The 16,141-nt window shown below is 33.6% G+C and overlaps 1 protein-coding gene across 1 annotated transcript; it reads right to left on the bottom strand.

The window, feature by feature from the left end:
* Positions 1 to 4,123: 4,123 nt before the first annotated feature.
* LOC125406026 (pancreatic alpha-amylase 2a5-like) lies at positions 4,124 to 13,307 on the bottom strand. The gene is made up of 10 exons (XM_087897624.1): positions 13,118 to 13,307; positions 12,651 to 12,797; positions 10,725 to 10,913; positions 9,646 to 9,876; positions 8,299 to 8,432; positions 7,490 to 7,612; positions 7,298 to 7,397; positions 5,922 to 6,040; positions 5,686 to 5,811; positions 4,124 to 4,343 (listed from the first exon to the last, which is right to left on the bottom strand). Exons 1-10 carry the CDS (start codon positions 13,283 to 13,285, stop codon positions 4,154 to 4,156), a joined length of 1,527 nt encoding a protein of 508 aa, XP_087753750.1. The 5' UTR covers positions 13,286 to 13,307; the 3' UTR covers positions 4,124 to 4,153.
* Between the last annotated feature and the right edge of the window lie 2,834 nt (positions 13,308 to 16,141).

Raw genomic sequence — 16,141 nt, 5'->3', positions numbered from 1 at the left:
TTCTCTACCACTGATTGTATATAAATTACATGTGAATCTGTCATCATCCTCATATCTTTTTATCTTATTCAACACAAAATAAAAATTTTAAATTATTCATCCTTCTCAATAGCAGTAAAAATCTATGGAATAATATGGTAGTTCAGATGGGAGGAAACTTTCCAATCCCTTAAGAAGTTTTAAGAGAGTGTCCTAATTTTTATCAAGTACATAGGACCCTAAGTCATAGCAATGAGCATGGCATGTTGCTATTCTACAAATTCCTCTAAAAGAAGGAGAAAAATGTTTATAACTATAGCTAAAATAATAAATTACTAGGTAATTTCAGATGAACATTATAATTAGCAAAATTGTGGAAAAATTCTAAGAATGAAAATTCAACATTGTGGCCTTTCAGACTAAATATTCAGGGAATGCTTCTCTAAAGTCATGGCTTCGGCTGTGAAATTAAAGAGTAAAATCAGAAAATTTTTTGATTGGAGATAAATCAGTCAGTATAGAGTCACAAGAAAGAACATAGAATACTGGAGAAATACCAATGACAACAATAGGAATGTCAAGAGAACTGCAGCAAGTGTCAAAACTGGGAAGATAAAATCAGATTAGGTCATTGAATCAGGCCAGATCCCAGGCTATATAAAAGAAAGAAAGAGAGGCAATGATCCTCTAATATAAAATGATGATAACATATTTAACTTGAGTTTGATACTAAATAAATCTCTATAGTCAATAGCTTATATGTTTTGACAATTGACTAGGCTCTTGATGTGAGTAATGTCCTTATTTTTTAAATAAATAAGCCCAAGGTCAGGAATTAAATAATACTCTCAATTATATTCTTTTATTAACTTGCATAATGAAGGAGTGATGGAGCAACAAAACTGACACAGTCACATAGGATCACATATTTCAAGACGAGGCAACACCTGGTGCTATCTATGTTAAATTAAAATCACTCTTCTCTTTATTGTAGCAAATTTTCTCTGTGAATACTGAGTTTGTGCTTCCCAATATGGTGACAGCAAACAGTAATAGGTAGCTAGTGAACTGTGAATGTACTAATTTTAAGAGAAATGAGTTGTGCAAAATAAATTTGAGATTTCTGTCTTAGTATAGAAACATATAGAAAAAAGTAATTGCAAACAGTGAGGCTCATAATAGAGTTATTAAGAGGGCACCAGAGACTCTAAACGAAGATGGGATTGAGGTCACCCCAGCTGTATTCTGCCTAAGAAAACAGTTTTTGGAGAACTTGGTAAAGGCTGTATTTAAAAGCTATAAATGTTAATATTTATCCCAAAATAAATTTCGGGGCAGTGAAGTTAACAGATTCTGGAATACAGGTATTTATATTTTGCCTTTCTTCTTCTTCTTTTTTTTGTTCTTTATTTTTTAAAAAAGAAAACTGCTATGCCAGCACGGCAACTGTCATTCTTCTGAGCGAGGGACATCAGGATTAACACACAGCACAACTTCAGGTTCTGCAGACAAGCCAAGCCTTTATTCCACTTTTCCACACAGTATATATAGCCCTCAGCAGTGGAGGCCAAGCCAGCAAAAACAGGAAACTCATCACCCTAACTCAGTGGCTTAGGGGTAAACATCCTTAGAAACATTGCTGAAAACAACAGATTGTTCCTGTTTTTGTTCCTGATTTCAACCAACCGCGAAACAGATCAAGTGGGGGGTGTGAAGGCCTGTCCTCTAGGGACCTAACAATTCCCCCCTTTTTATTTTAAAAGCATAAGAGCCCCTGTCTTAGAACTCCCCCAGATAGAGACTTTTACCCGTCTACGGGAGGCCTTATTCCCTGTCTTTGGTGAGCTCTCTATACCAGGACAGTTGCCCGTCATAGAGATCCCTTATGACTTCTGCAACATTTGTAGCCAGACATGGGGCACTTCCTGATTACCGGAAGACAGCCTGAACAACACTTGTCGACTGACAGTGTGGGTACGTGGGATTGCCACATAAAGTGGCAGAGAATTCAAAAACAGATAACCCCAATAGCAATATCAGTACAAGTGAGCATTCCAGATAATCACTGGACCCAGCCCCCAAGCTGGGCCATGGCATTCTACTGACTGGATCCAGACACAGCAGGGACCCATGTGCTATTAATACTAACAATATGATGAGCTGTCTGCAGGGTGAAATTCAAAAAGGAGGAATTCTAAGCGTCATCCAAACATGCATTCAACTGTTCAATGACATCAGAAGCATTTATAACATTAGCAGGTGTAACGTACAAGAAACTTGTTGCAGGCTAAATGGCAAGAAAATAGAATCAACAGTAAATATCCATCAACTGAGAGAGAAATAATGAGAATTTGTTACAAATGTACAATGCAATTATATTCAACTATAAAGAAAAACATCAGTTTGAAAAATTATCTCAGATTGATAAAACTAGAACATATAGTATAAAGTGACGTATTCAGGCTTTGATAGACAAATGTTGTATGAAACCTCTCATTATGTGAATCTTATTTTCAAACATTTTAGATTATTGTGTAAAATGGTATCTATAAAAATATAAAAAGAACTAGAGAATGAGCATTAAAATGACACAGAAAATGGGACACAGGATTTGTGTTTACAATACACGTGATATGAAAGTAAGGAAGAGCAACAGTGTAGAACGGATGGGCTGTGTATTAGGATCAGTGGATGATGAATTAAATTGATGGAGGCAGTTGAATCAAACTACCTATGGATGAAAGAGCCATATGTAACTCCACTACTCTGATAGCTTTTTAATTTAAAAACCAACCCATAAACAGAATCTGAAGAGAACTACTCTGCTTAGTCGGAAAATACAACCACAAACCATCATAATATTAATAAAGCCAAGTGCCAGGCATGACATAATCCCATAAAATCACTTTGTTACTATTATGCCAAAGAATTTAATGAACTATGGGCTGGTTCAATTGGGCTTGTTTATCAATGAGGAAAAAATTATAATTAGTGCTATCTGGTCCATTATTGGCATAGCAGTTACAGACTTAACTAGTGACAGCTAGGGCTGAAAGTCATAATTCATTCAGCTGCAAAAATGAGAGACTACTGAGCATTCCTCCCTAAAAGGAGGAGTGATGTACCTATTCAATCAATGCACCCACAATATCACTGTTTGCCTGCATAAGTCCCACAGAACACTAGGGACATCAACATTTCACTGTGGTTCAGGCAATAATTGAAAGGTTCCAAAGCTTCATGAATGGCTTCTTAGCTGTTAGTCATTGATGGGGTATATAGAGTCATATTCTTCAGTGATGCAACCGCTGGCAATTGTTTTCAACAAGTAAATAACTTTCCACTCTCATTCCTGGACATATTGAACTTACAGGCCAGATATCAAAAAAGATTTGAACATGAATGTGCATAATTATGGATGCATTAAAGTGAATGGGAAAGATGGAAGTTAGAACTTATAAGTGAATATTATGGGACTTTGATGTATGATCAACACACATTACATGTGTGTATATGCTGTGAAATTAGGAAAAAATAATTTTTTCTTGAAAAGAATATTTATAAGAAAAACTTGAATAAAGTGGTAGCTAGATAAAATTAAACAATGATGCATTTCCAGGTAGTCAAAGCATGATTAATAAGTGATTAGATTGTAAGTTAGTTTTTATTAAAAATAGTTTTTCATAAAATGTATAAAATTATTTCATGGACATTACATTAGTGTTAAAGCAATGTATTCCTCAGGATGAAATCAAATTTCTGAGAATTTTCTTGGAAAAATAGATTTTCTGCTAATACATAGTAAGCTTTGGATATTGTTATCTAATGAATACATGTGAGGTTTGTAATTTTTGCTTATTTCAGTTGATTGTGTCTTTTAACTAAAGAAAAAAATCAAATTTAAGTTACTTATGAGCTAGCAACATTGCACAGCATGTAAAGGTGCTTTCCTGGGAAGCCTGATGGCTTAAGAGTGATCAACAGACCATGGGAAAAACGAGAGAGGCAAAGCCATGACACAGGTTGTTCCAAAATCCTGCATATATTCTAGTGCTAAGATGTAAACATCATACATGCACACACCATAATAAAGAAGAGAAAAATAAAAGTAAAAAAACACATATGAGAAAAGAAACACACTCAGTTGATGCTTTATATGTATTTAATTTGGTTCTTACAATTTTGCTTCAACATGGATTGCAATAAAGGGGTCTTCAGCATAGTTACTGATAGTAAATTGAGCTCTGCCATCACTGCCAACATAGACTTTACTTCCAGTGCAATTGCCATCAATCTTGTCTCCAGAAATGACATCACAGTATGTGCCAGCAGGAAGGCCAGTCTGTAGAGTTGTTGACAAAGTCCTGAAAAAAAAAGGGAGGATTTAACTTAAATTCAACCCATCATGTGCTGGAAAATCTGTTATCAATAAAACAAAAAAAAGTCTCAAGCTTATGATATACATCAAAAAGGAATCAAGCGTCACCAAGAGAATCCCAATAATAAGATTGTGCATGGGGTAGTAAGAGAATTCTCCAGACCAAAGGCATTATTATAAATGTCTCTTAGTTTCATGGACTATGGTGACGGCTACCTGACAAAGAAAGCTAGAGAACCCAGTGATGCTCAGTAGTAAAGGGCTCCTACGAGGACCATCATTCTTTCCAGTCCATACTCTACTGTATTTAAACTGGTGACTCAAAACCGTTAACAGCATCATTTCCTCCAAAGTTATTTAATCACAAGGCACCACAGAGGATTTATTCTAGAGCATTTGTATGTATACAGACAAGTTTGTATTAGGAAGGTGTCTGTATAAAGTAATTCTAGTATTCCTGAACCACCAGCCCTGTGTTCTTTCAAAAAATTGTGTACCTGACATTTTGTTTTAAATAAATAAATTATGATTTTTGGAAAAATTCTCAATCTGATAAACAGCTGATTTAGAATTGAGACAATTCAAGGACTCTCAAAGCGCTTCTCTGAGTAAATATTAGTTTTTGACTATTTGTTTTATTTTTTTTTTGAGAGACAGAATCTCTTTATGCATCCTTGACCTTAAACTCATGGCAATATGAGCTCTTTTGACTGTTGGTATTCAAGACTTTGGCCTCCACTCCTGGTATCTGAGATAGACCACTAAATGTAACGGAACCATAGAGAAAGACTCAGATGAAAGAACCACAGTGGAAGGACAATAATGAAAGCTTTAAAAGCAAAACTCAGCAGCTTCTTGAAGACACTCATGCAAAAATAAGACCAGATACAAAAATACATATATTTTTAAATATACAAAAAGAAAGAGCTAGAACAAGGAGACAGTGTATAAATATAATGGACAAAAAGTAAGTGATATTTAAAGGTGGTGGAAAAGTTCTCCAGTCCTAATTTGATACATTGTTTAATGATGTCTATACTTGTATACTTTTTATATGCTTTGTAAAATGTGTCAAATGAGCTTGCAAATATGAATACATACTACTGCCATTTTAAGCTAGGTTAAAAGATCTCAATAGAAAATTGTGTTAAAAGAAAAAATATGTAAGCAAATATTGGTTATCTTTATACCCTGACCATTTATTATTTGGCATGAATTCATTATTTAAAGATTTTTCACATACAAAAGATATAAATAAATAGGAAAAGAAAAGAAAAATCTAAGCATATAATAGTAATATGATCCCACTTTATCTGGTACTGACTTACCAGTCATCATTGTTAAAGACAATGAATCCTTTGTTTCCTCTGCCAAAAGCCACTTGATTGCTGCCATTATCCCACCAGTTTGAGAAAGGCTGGCCATTGACTACGTTTCTGAAGGCAACCATGTTCCTAAAAGCACGATATCAAGTGAAATGCTAGTACCCATAAACTTCAACAATTTTAAACAGAAGTAAAACAAGTTCTTCTTATTAGACAAGTTCTATAGAGGAAATTCCCACCTTATTTGACGCCATCGATGTTCACAGACCCAGTCATTGCCACAAGTTGTGTCTGGATTAATGGTCACTTCTTTGATTACTCCATTGTTATTAGGTGGTCCAATCCAGTCATTCACATCCTTAATTATTGAAAGAATCAGGTCATGTGAATGAGTCTGCACAATTTTTTCCACTAGAGCAAACCCAAACCAAACCTCTTATGCTACTTCTTTCTTTGCAGTGTCTAATTTTAATCTAAGTCCTGCAGTGTTTTACAGACCTTCACTGAGCCCTTCACTTCTTTGCAAACTCATATTCTCTACTACTCAATTCAAACCGACAGTAGCAATTCTTAAACTTCTCACTTTCTATCAAAGAAATACCACTAATATCACTTCTCAATACCACTAAAATCTCTTCAGTGTCACCTAATATAAATACAATTAGAGACAGGAACACTAGCATTAGAGAACAGGCTTCAGTCACTACCTGAGAAGTCTCCATCTTCATACATAATATGAATGTGTCTCAGGTTATCCATAAAACTGAAGCATAGTTCTCAGCTACTCAGAAATTTCAAGAGCATATTTGAAAATTCCTTTAATGTAACAACACATACATTAATATTAGCTCATTCCTTATTATTTGCTGGTGAAATGTATTTATAAAATATCTGGCTTTCCTTATTGAACTAAACAAAGTATAAAAGCTGTTTTTTAACTGTCGAAAGAAGAAACATTTCTATTTTATATTTGATGTTTCTCTGTGGTTCTAGTTTCTTTCATTAAAAGAGCAAACTTCACATAGTCTTTCAGATATTTGGTGGTCTTATTTCCTCAATTAATTTTGAAATTGTTTAAACTTCTGCACCTAAGAAACAACACATAATGCTTGTAATTCTTAGATTAATTTAAAAATTGTTTATGCTTAGGCACCTAACCAACAGCTCATATTGTTTATACTTCTATAAACACATATTGTTTATAGATTCTCTAGCAAAACATTGTCCTATAATTTTCAGAAATTCATATCTATTATATTTTGCAATTTTCTTCAAATCAGCTACCTTCATTTTCTACAGGGAAAAAAATAAAAGTATTTTAATATGCTAACATTGATTTGGAAAGAATTTGAAATTCTATTCAATGTTAGAAGACATTATGCCCCATTAACTTTTTTGATCGAACTTTATCAGGAATACCTATTTTATTCTGTTTTTTCTCCTATGTAAATTACTGCTTTTCCAATCAGGTATATTTTTAATGTCCTTACTTTTCCAAATCTTGGTAAATAAATAATTAATAATAAGTATCACATGCTATAACTCAATGTGAAATTTAAGCAGAACTTCTTCCTTTTCTAGGTTAGGATATGCTTTGAAGAACTTCAAGACTTACTTGTCCATTCTGGAAGTTCCTTGCCCAACGGTAACTTGACATTACTCTTGTGAATCCATAAGGATGAGCCAACATAAATCCAACTGCCATTTTATACATTCTGAAAGTTTAAAAATGGTGTTAAAGCAGAAGTATATAAACTAATGCCATCATTAAAAGGAGGTTACACAACAGCAAAGAATGTTCTCCCACCTAGCATCCCAGAAGGTCAGGATGGATGCACCGCCAGCACCATGTCCTCGCTGATTATCATGGTTGTCCACAAATACAAGGGCTCTGTCAGTAGGCACAAAACCCCAACCTTCTCCCCAGTTCCTACATTTCAAAAAAGCAAGTTATTATTTCACAATGCTTAGACTAACTTTACATATGGCATTCTCAGTTGTCTAAATAAACGACAATTCCATGCCAAATATCTCTTATAGATACATATGAACATATAAATATATATATAAACATATAATATTGTTTTCTATGATAATATATATTCTGATTTAGTTGTTATGATATAATCTTTTTGTTCTTAAATAGTTTATTTTCTTTAAATTTTTCATTGAATTGTAATTTTATGGACTTGAATAACAAAAAATCCATTTGATGTTATATAGAGTAGAAATCTGCATACTATTATCATAAAAACACTCAAATTTTCAAATTAATTATTTTATATAACATATGTAAACTCATACTTGACAACATAAGTATCATTTATGAGTATAGTTATTCTTGTACTAATAATTTAACTTTAATAGACAAAAAAATAAACATTCCTGGAATGTAATGATTTACTACGAACAGACAAAAATCCATAAGTAAAACTTTGATTTTCCTGGTGAGTGACATCCCAAATGAAAAGATTATTAGGCAGAGTTTAAAAACATTGAGCCTAATAATCAACCACTTCATAATTGATTAAATGAGAATAGTTGAAGTTATAACTTACTGATATCAAATGACATAAAATCTATGACAGATCAAATGAATAAATTGTGTGTATTTACTTTAAATAGGCCATTTTCTCTCCATTCCACTTGCGGATAACTGTGCCAAGTTTTGCTCCATACTTGAATTCTGTCACACGACCATTTCCAAAGTACTCACTACTTGTAATTGCCTCACCACCCAGATCAATGACCTAGTAGATACATTGGGTTAATTGTAATTTTTAATATAAATTCAGAGCATATTACTTAAATATAATGGCATTCAGAACTCTTATAATATTTTTGCTATTTGAAATGATAATATTTTTCCTCTCTACTAAGATTCTGATTTCTCACAAAATATAAGTTACAATATTGAAAGTAATCAAATGACAGGGTCACTTTTTATCCTCCAAGGTGGCTGACAGGGAATATTTATTAGTTTACACTGATATAATGCTTATTGCCAAGTGAGTATCAGAAGTGTTTATGAACCCAGTAGTGTTTCCAAGGAAATACAGCTTCAAAGGCATTATCCCCAGTATACTTCAAATGATATTAATGCCAGAAAGATTCATCAATTTGTCTAAACACTTACAAATCTGATACAATGAGACAAATCTTAAACTCTGAAAGATTAGCTTGAGACAAAACCATTATGATTGTTCTATCTTTTATAACAATATCTTGGGATTTAGAAAATGAGTTAATGAAGTTTGCACTAACTTAGAACCTACTGTGGTAAAGAACTAAGTGTGCTACCTATGAATAACTGCAATCCTATTAATAAACAATTGAGTTCTACAATGTATAAGTGAATGATATTAACCTACATTGTACGTTTTATGCTTAGTAAAACCTCCTATCTACTATCTGATTTACAAAATTATGACATATAAGAAAATGCCCACAGTGCCTCAACATTACACTACAAAATACAGAAAGAACTATAGACAAATGAGGAAATTGGGAGAGTAAAATCAGGGAAACCCATATCAATAGTTTGTCTAGTATCAATATATAAGTATATTTTTAGCAATATAGACATTCAGTTATAATTAATAGCATATATATCTATATGTACATATTTACATATATTTTTAAATGTAATATATTTAACAATGTTTAAAATATTCAGGAACACACACACACACACACATATATATATATATGTAATTTAAGGTCGTATGTATATAAATACATATACATATGCTCCTAAATATGTATATATAATATATAAGAACACATATATAGAGTGTATGTTCAATAACAAAGAGTCAAAAGAAAGGTCACAAACTTTAAGGAAAGTATGGAGGGATATATGGAAGAGTTTAGAGGGAAGAAAAGAAAGGGAGAGACATTGCAATTTAATTATATATATTATAATTATAATATAATTTTTAATGAGCATGTATATTGTTTTACCTCTTGGAAAATGAAAGGCCTGCTGCCTGCAGCGAACCATTGTGTATTTAGGTTATGCAGTTTGTCCAAAACTGCCTTTATGTCTCCAGGCCACATGTGCTTAGCAGCATCAAGTCTGAACCCTGCTACACCCATGTCGATAAGACGGTTCATGTAGTCAGCCACCATGCCACGAACATAATCTTTATCAAGTGCAAGATCCAGAAGGCTAACCAGACGACAATTTCTGACCTGTTTTTAAAAAATGATTGTTGATAAAATGTCATGTATGCCCTAAGAATTCATTTCTTCATTCAGTCCCTCATTCATTTACAAGTGGATATTTTATTATTGCCTTTACTTAGATCATAGTATATTGCCTTTCCTTAGAACATGAGAAGTAATGATGTTTTAATTTGGACACAGATTTTAAAATATTTTCTGTTACAGATGCAGAAAATATCAGATAAAATTGTTAAGAATCTTAGCTGGGAAATTCTTTTTCTCTCTCTCTTTCTCTATCTTTTTTTTCTTCTGTCCCTTCTCCATTTCTTCTCCCTCTTCTCTATATGCTTCTGATCTCCTCGTCCTCTCCTTTCTTTCAATTTTTTATTGTTCCTTTATTTTTCAGAGTTCACAGATTCTATTTTGAGAACTTCCATATGGTAAGTAAGTGTACTACTCCAAGTGTGACAAAACTTCTCAATATTTGAAATAGTTTTAAAATATTTATTTTTGTATCTAATAATTTATTAGATTTATTTATAATTTATAATAATTTATTTAGATTTATTGTTGCTTTTAATAATTTTTCATACTGCGATGTTTATATAAATGATAAAAACATGAAATAAAACATTTAAATTTTTCATCCACGGTGACCAGAGCATGTCTCCATTTCAACATTGACTTTTGGTGTATCCTTACAAAATCATGCAACAAAAATCCATCATATTTATTCCATTTCTATTTTTTAAGCTTTCTGTCATAGTGACCTATTATTATGGAATCTGAATATGTCTAATGGTTATTCATAAACTCCTCGTGCATTCCTAGATGCCTATATGCTTCTTTATTCTGATTAATATTTCTCTCATTACCTGATAAGCATCATTGTAGTTATAAATATCTCCGTCGCATTTTCCATCATTAAAATCCCAAGCAGAATATGGAACTCCAGGGAATTCCCTGTTACCGGCATTGTAGTATGTGCCACAGGTACTGCTTGTCCCTGCACCACCGCCTGCGCCACACATGTGGTTAATAACTGCATCCACATAAATACGGACCTGGAGAAGAAAAGTGCATGCATCAGCTTAAGTTAGAAATTTAAAGTTTCAATGACAAGCTCATAACATGCTAGCAAATCTCCAAAACATATCTTCTGACTATTTAAAAATTCATTTTAGAAAAGAGAGTCAAGTGGGAATTGAAACTGATGTGAAATATAATCAACAACAGTCCTAACATTTAGAAAAGGATATAGAACACTTAAATGGAGGAAAACAGAAACTATTGCAATTATAAACAAAAAACATAGAATAAAATGAGAATATTGTATTTTAAACTTTGCAGGATCACTAGAAAAGCTGTGATTACAATATCTGCTGTGCATCTGAAGACCAGAGCAAAGAAAGATATCTCTTCATTATCAGAGTAAATAGATACTTACCATTAAAAACAAAGATGGGGAAGAAAACCCAAGAATTGTGGGGAGAAAAAGGAATCCTATAAAATGAGTTAATCCTCACATCTGGCTCAATGCCTAACAGAAATCTGGTAAGTATTTGTAGTTATTAATTTAAAAGTGAACATTTTGTTAAATTAAAGAATTTACAAAGTGACAATAAGCCAGAAGTACATTTTTAATAATAGATAAAAATGCAGTATAAGATTTCAGAGCTACACCAATGAAAACAACTTGGTATTGGCACAAAAACAGAGATGTTGACCAGTGGGGTAGAATCGAAGACCCCATTTCCAGCCATAAATAACGGACATTGAGCCTATATTTCGTGATCCTAGAGAAGCTAAATAAGAAGGTGAACCCAAAGAAAAACATATACTTATCCTCCTGGATATTGGAAGTAGACAAGATTGCCAGGCAGAAGTTGGGAGCGCGGGATGGGGTAGGGTGGGGGTAAGGGGAAATGTGGAGAGAGAAGGGAGAAGGGGAGGGTTGGGGAGATCTTGGGGAATGGGGTGGTTGAGATGGAGGAAGGGTGGATATGGGAGCAGGGAAGTAGGTATCTTAATTAAGGGAGCCATTTTAGGGTTGGCAAGAGACTTGACTCTAGAGGGATTCCCAGGTGTCCAAGGGGATGTCCCCAGCTTGTTCCTTGGGCAGCAGTAGAGAGGGTACCTGAACTGGCCTTGTCCCATAGCCACACTGATGAATATCTTGCATATCACCATAGAAACTTCATCTGGCGATGGATGGAGATAGAGACAGAGACCCACATTGGAGCACTTGACTGAGTTCCCAAGGTCCAAATAAAGTGCAAAAGGAAGGAGAACATGAGCAAGGAAGTCAGAACTGCGAGGGGTGCGTCCACCCACTGAGACAGTGGAACTGATCTAGTGGGAGCTCACCAAGGCCAGCTGGACTGGGACTGAACAAGCATGTGATCAAACTGGACTCTCTGAATGTGGCAGACAATGAGGGCTGACTGAGAAGCCAAGGACAGTGGCACTGGGTTTTGATTCTACTGCATGGACTGGCTTTGCAGGAGCCTAGTCTGTTTGAATGCTCACCTTCCTAGACCTGGATGGAGGGGGGAAGCCTTTGATCTTCCCATAGGGCAGGGAACCCTGACTTCTCTTAGGAATGTACAGGGAGAGGGAGTGGGAGGAGTGGGTGGAAATGAGAGGAGGGGAGGAGTTGAAAATTTTTAATAAATAAATAAATAAATAAATTTAAAAAAATATTTCAGAAATTTAAAATCTTCTACTCAAATAGAAAGGACTTGAAACAAAGAGAAATATTTTACATATAAAAACTGTAGAGAAAATGTGACTTCACTTACACCAACATTGTTGCACCTTGTTACCATATCCCTGAATTCATCTTCATTTCCAGACCTTGTGCATATTTTGTAGCTTATTGGTTGGTATCTTTCCCACCATGGCCGTGATGGATTATTAATCACAATGTTTTCATTGGGTGGAGAGACCTACAAATAGAACTATTATAATTAGTGCTGGATTAATTCACCGAATTAAACCTATCAGTGACCCGTCCGATGTTATTTCTCACCCTGTGCACATGCAGCTCTGTTGATTAACAACCATGTAAAAATATGGAATGACATTGCAGAGTTCCCACTTAAGGACCCTGTAACAAAGAATAAAGATGCCATCCCCACTAACTTTTGCTTTTAAAGAAAAGTTGTGTGTGAAAAAAAAGTTATCTTCCAAAGTTGCTAATCTTGATTAGAAAACTCTTTTGTGTGAGCACAGTGAACTCTGCATTTAAATATTAAACAAATCTTACCTGCACCCCTCCGAATCCCTTAGGAGCTAAGTATCGCTCACATTCCTTGGCAATATCAACCCAGCGCCACTCAAACAGGTGGACAATAGCAGTCCGTCCATATTGAGTCTGTGGGTCATACTGAGCCCAGCAGAACCCAATTAGGGAAAGCAATAGGAAGAACTTCATTTTGCTTTGAAGTTGTCAGAGTTCTCTCTAGTGCTCCTTTATATGCTGAAAGATGGACATTTTGCAAAGTAAATGTTCATGAATAAATATTTAGAGTACAAGGTATAATCTAAAAAAGATTAACAGCCATGGTGTGAGCAGCTGGAAAATTCTCAGAAACTCCCATGTAGAATAAACTTAATGATTTTTAAGGTCAAATATTTTTTAATTGGTATTACATCTGGTTGGTTATGTCCTCCAAGAGTACATCACAACTGAAACCAAATATATCTAGGACTTTCCATATTTAAATCTTTGTATTGCCCCTTACAAATTATGGGATCATCAATTCAGCCTTTTTTCTTCCTACTATGATTTTTTTCTCATTTTAATAATTTCTTTAAATTTTTAAGAAACTGAAAAATATGATGGCATGTACCTACTATCTTACTACTAGTGTGAAAGATAAATTAAGATAATGTGCAGTTCAGCAGAATATATAAGGAAAGCCCTCAAAACAAATAAATTAATAAGAATTATATAAGGGATGAAACTAAATTTTAATGCCTCTAGATAATAGATTTATGCATTTCCCCTTCATTAATCCATGGGCTCATTCAGTGGTCAGTGTAGTGGAGTTCATTGTGAGAGCCAAATATCATTTCTTCTTGAAATATTACTTAATAAAAAGTAAAATTCCACTGTGTTTCACAATGTACTTCAAATCCTAGTTAAGAAAATGTAATATAGGTTAAGAAACAACAATAAAACCTTACTGACTTTTAGTCATACTGTTTCATCACAGCAATAGTAACCCAAAGACAATGAGACTCCTTATAGGATTCCATAAAGATATAAGATCATTTGAGTAGTTATAAAATATACAAACCTGTGAGGAGACATCAAGTTTGTCTACAAGGTTTTCAATTTCATTCTACCAAAAGCATTAAGATCATAAAATAAAGGTGAAAATCTGTTGTTGAACAATAGTCTTCTACCCTTAAAGATTTGTCAGTTGTACTGCTTTAAAGAAACACAGATTGGCCAGTAGCCAGGCAGGAACTAAGGCAGGCAACCAGAACATACAAATTCTGGAAAGAGGAAAGACTCAGTCTGCAGTCATTACCCAGACACAGAGGAAGCTAGATAAAAATATTTTGATGAAAAAAGGTACCAAGCCACGTGACTAACACAGACAAGAATTATGGGTTCATGTAGGATGTAAGAGTTAATAAGAAGCCTGAACTATGAGGCCAACCATCTATAATTTAAAAAATAATGAAAATGTAATATAGGTTAAGAAACAACCGATTATTCTATTTAGCAAGTGATGAGTGCGTCTTCTCATTTTGCAAAAGACTGATGATGTGTGGAATAAAATGATAAACACAGCAGGTTTCTTTTAGTTTGAAAAGAAATCTGCATAAATATTACTAAAACATTCACGGTGCTAATAGCATAATATAGATGAACATGATGAGTAAAACTGACAAAATAGTGAGTTGAATATAGATGTCTTGCTAACTCGTTGTTTGGGGACTACTCCCTAAGAATGTAACCTTGCCACTGATTTGAATGATGAGTAGTGGGGCATGCTATACATATTAGGAAAAAAGGAATACTAGCAAAATAAGGCTTGCAGATAAAAGAATTTAGAAGATTGAAAAAAATTTTAAAACCACAGAAATGTCAGTGGCATTAGAACTTTTATGAATGGGGAAACTGAAATCAGATGAGGTGATTGAATTAGGCCGGGTGAAACCATTCAGAACAGGAAGAGAACCACTGAGACTCTACGAAGACTAGGTAATGTCATAATAACAGTAATGTGTTCTTTGCTCAATAAATCATTGTGTCAAACTTTTACGTTCCAAGATCCAGGTATTGGCCAAGATGTTGAAATATGTGATGCCCTTGTTTTTACAGAAATAAACACTATATCATAAATTATATAATTCACTCAATTCTAATCCTTAAAAATTTCATACACATAAAAACTATGGACCAAAGAAACTGAGTAAATCAGTCATGTAGGTATGATAAATATCAGATGAAATACTTTCAATAGGTTTAACAGCAATTCAGTGTTATTTTTTACAAATTTCTATTTAATACACTAGAACACTGAAGTTGTACTTTCCCATATGAGACACTATCAGTAATTGGCTATTGACTGTGAAATGTTATTGGTCTAAAGAGAATTCATGACTAGTGAAAAACTGACTTTGCTTTTCAGTGTCAGTATACAAATAGAAGGGAATAATCATTTCATATTGTCTATATAATCAAAGAACATTTCATGATACATTAGGTAAAATAAAACTTTTATTAACATTAATTCTTGTATTTTTGTTTCATTTTAATTGGCAATTATAAATGTTAAGACATATACATGACTTGAATTATGTTCTCTTAGATGTGTTCTAGAGGCACTGTCATGTCTGAGAGGAGACACAGCCCACACAGAGAAACAAATGGTAATAAAATTCAATACAGGGTAACTATTATAAGATAATTATGGGTAAATTGCTCAGGATCTAATTAATAAAAAATTAACTCTGATAGACAGGAATGGGTGAATGATTAACTTAAATAATGTGATTGAATTTAAGAAATAAATAGGGTGAAATTTCTTTTTGGCAAATAAAATATATATCAAAAGTTAGAACAAGAGCAGAACTATTTTAAGGAGTGAAGTAGTGCTTTAGACAATGTATGGAATGTGTGAAGGGTAAAGGGTGTCAAAGTTGTAAGGGTGGATTGATACACTCAAAGTCACTAAGAAGAAATTGAAAATTTTTATGAAATATTCTAGAACTTTTTGTTTCTGTGATATTATATTATTTTACATTTATTTCTTTTAATGGAAAATTTAAT

Source organism: Myodes glareolus, chromosome 17 (assembly GCF_982192425.1).
Source record: "Myodes glareolus chromosome 17, mMyoGla1.1, whole genome shotgun sequence".
Lineage (NCBI taxonomy): Eukaryota > Metazoa > Chordata > Mammalia > Rodentia > Cricetidae > Myodes > Myodes glareolus.
This window is presented reverse-complemented; position numbering and strand designations above follow the sequence as displayed.

Coding starts and splice junctions, on each gene's coding strand:
- LOC125406026 (XM_087897624.1), bottom strand. CDS start 13,285: ATGAAGTTCTTCCTATTGCTTTCCCTAATTGGGTTCTGCTGGGCTCAG. Junction 8,433..9,645: donor GGCCTTTCATTTTCCAAGAG/GTAAAACAATAT, acceptor TGTATCTACTAG/GTCATTGATCTGGGTGGTGA. Junction 4,344..5,685: donor GTCTTTAACAATGATGACTG/GTAAGTCAGTAC, acceptor TTTTTTTTTCAG/GACTTTGTCAACAACTCTAC.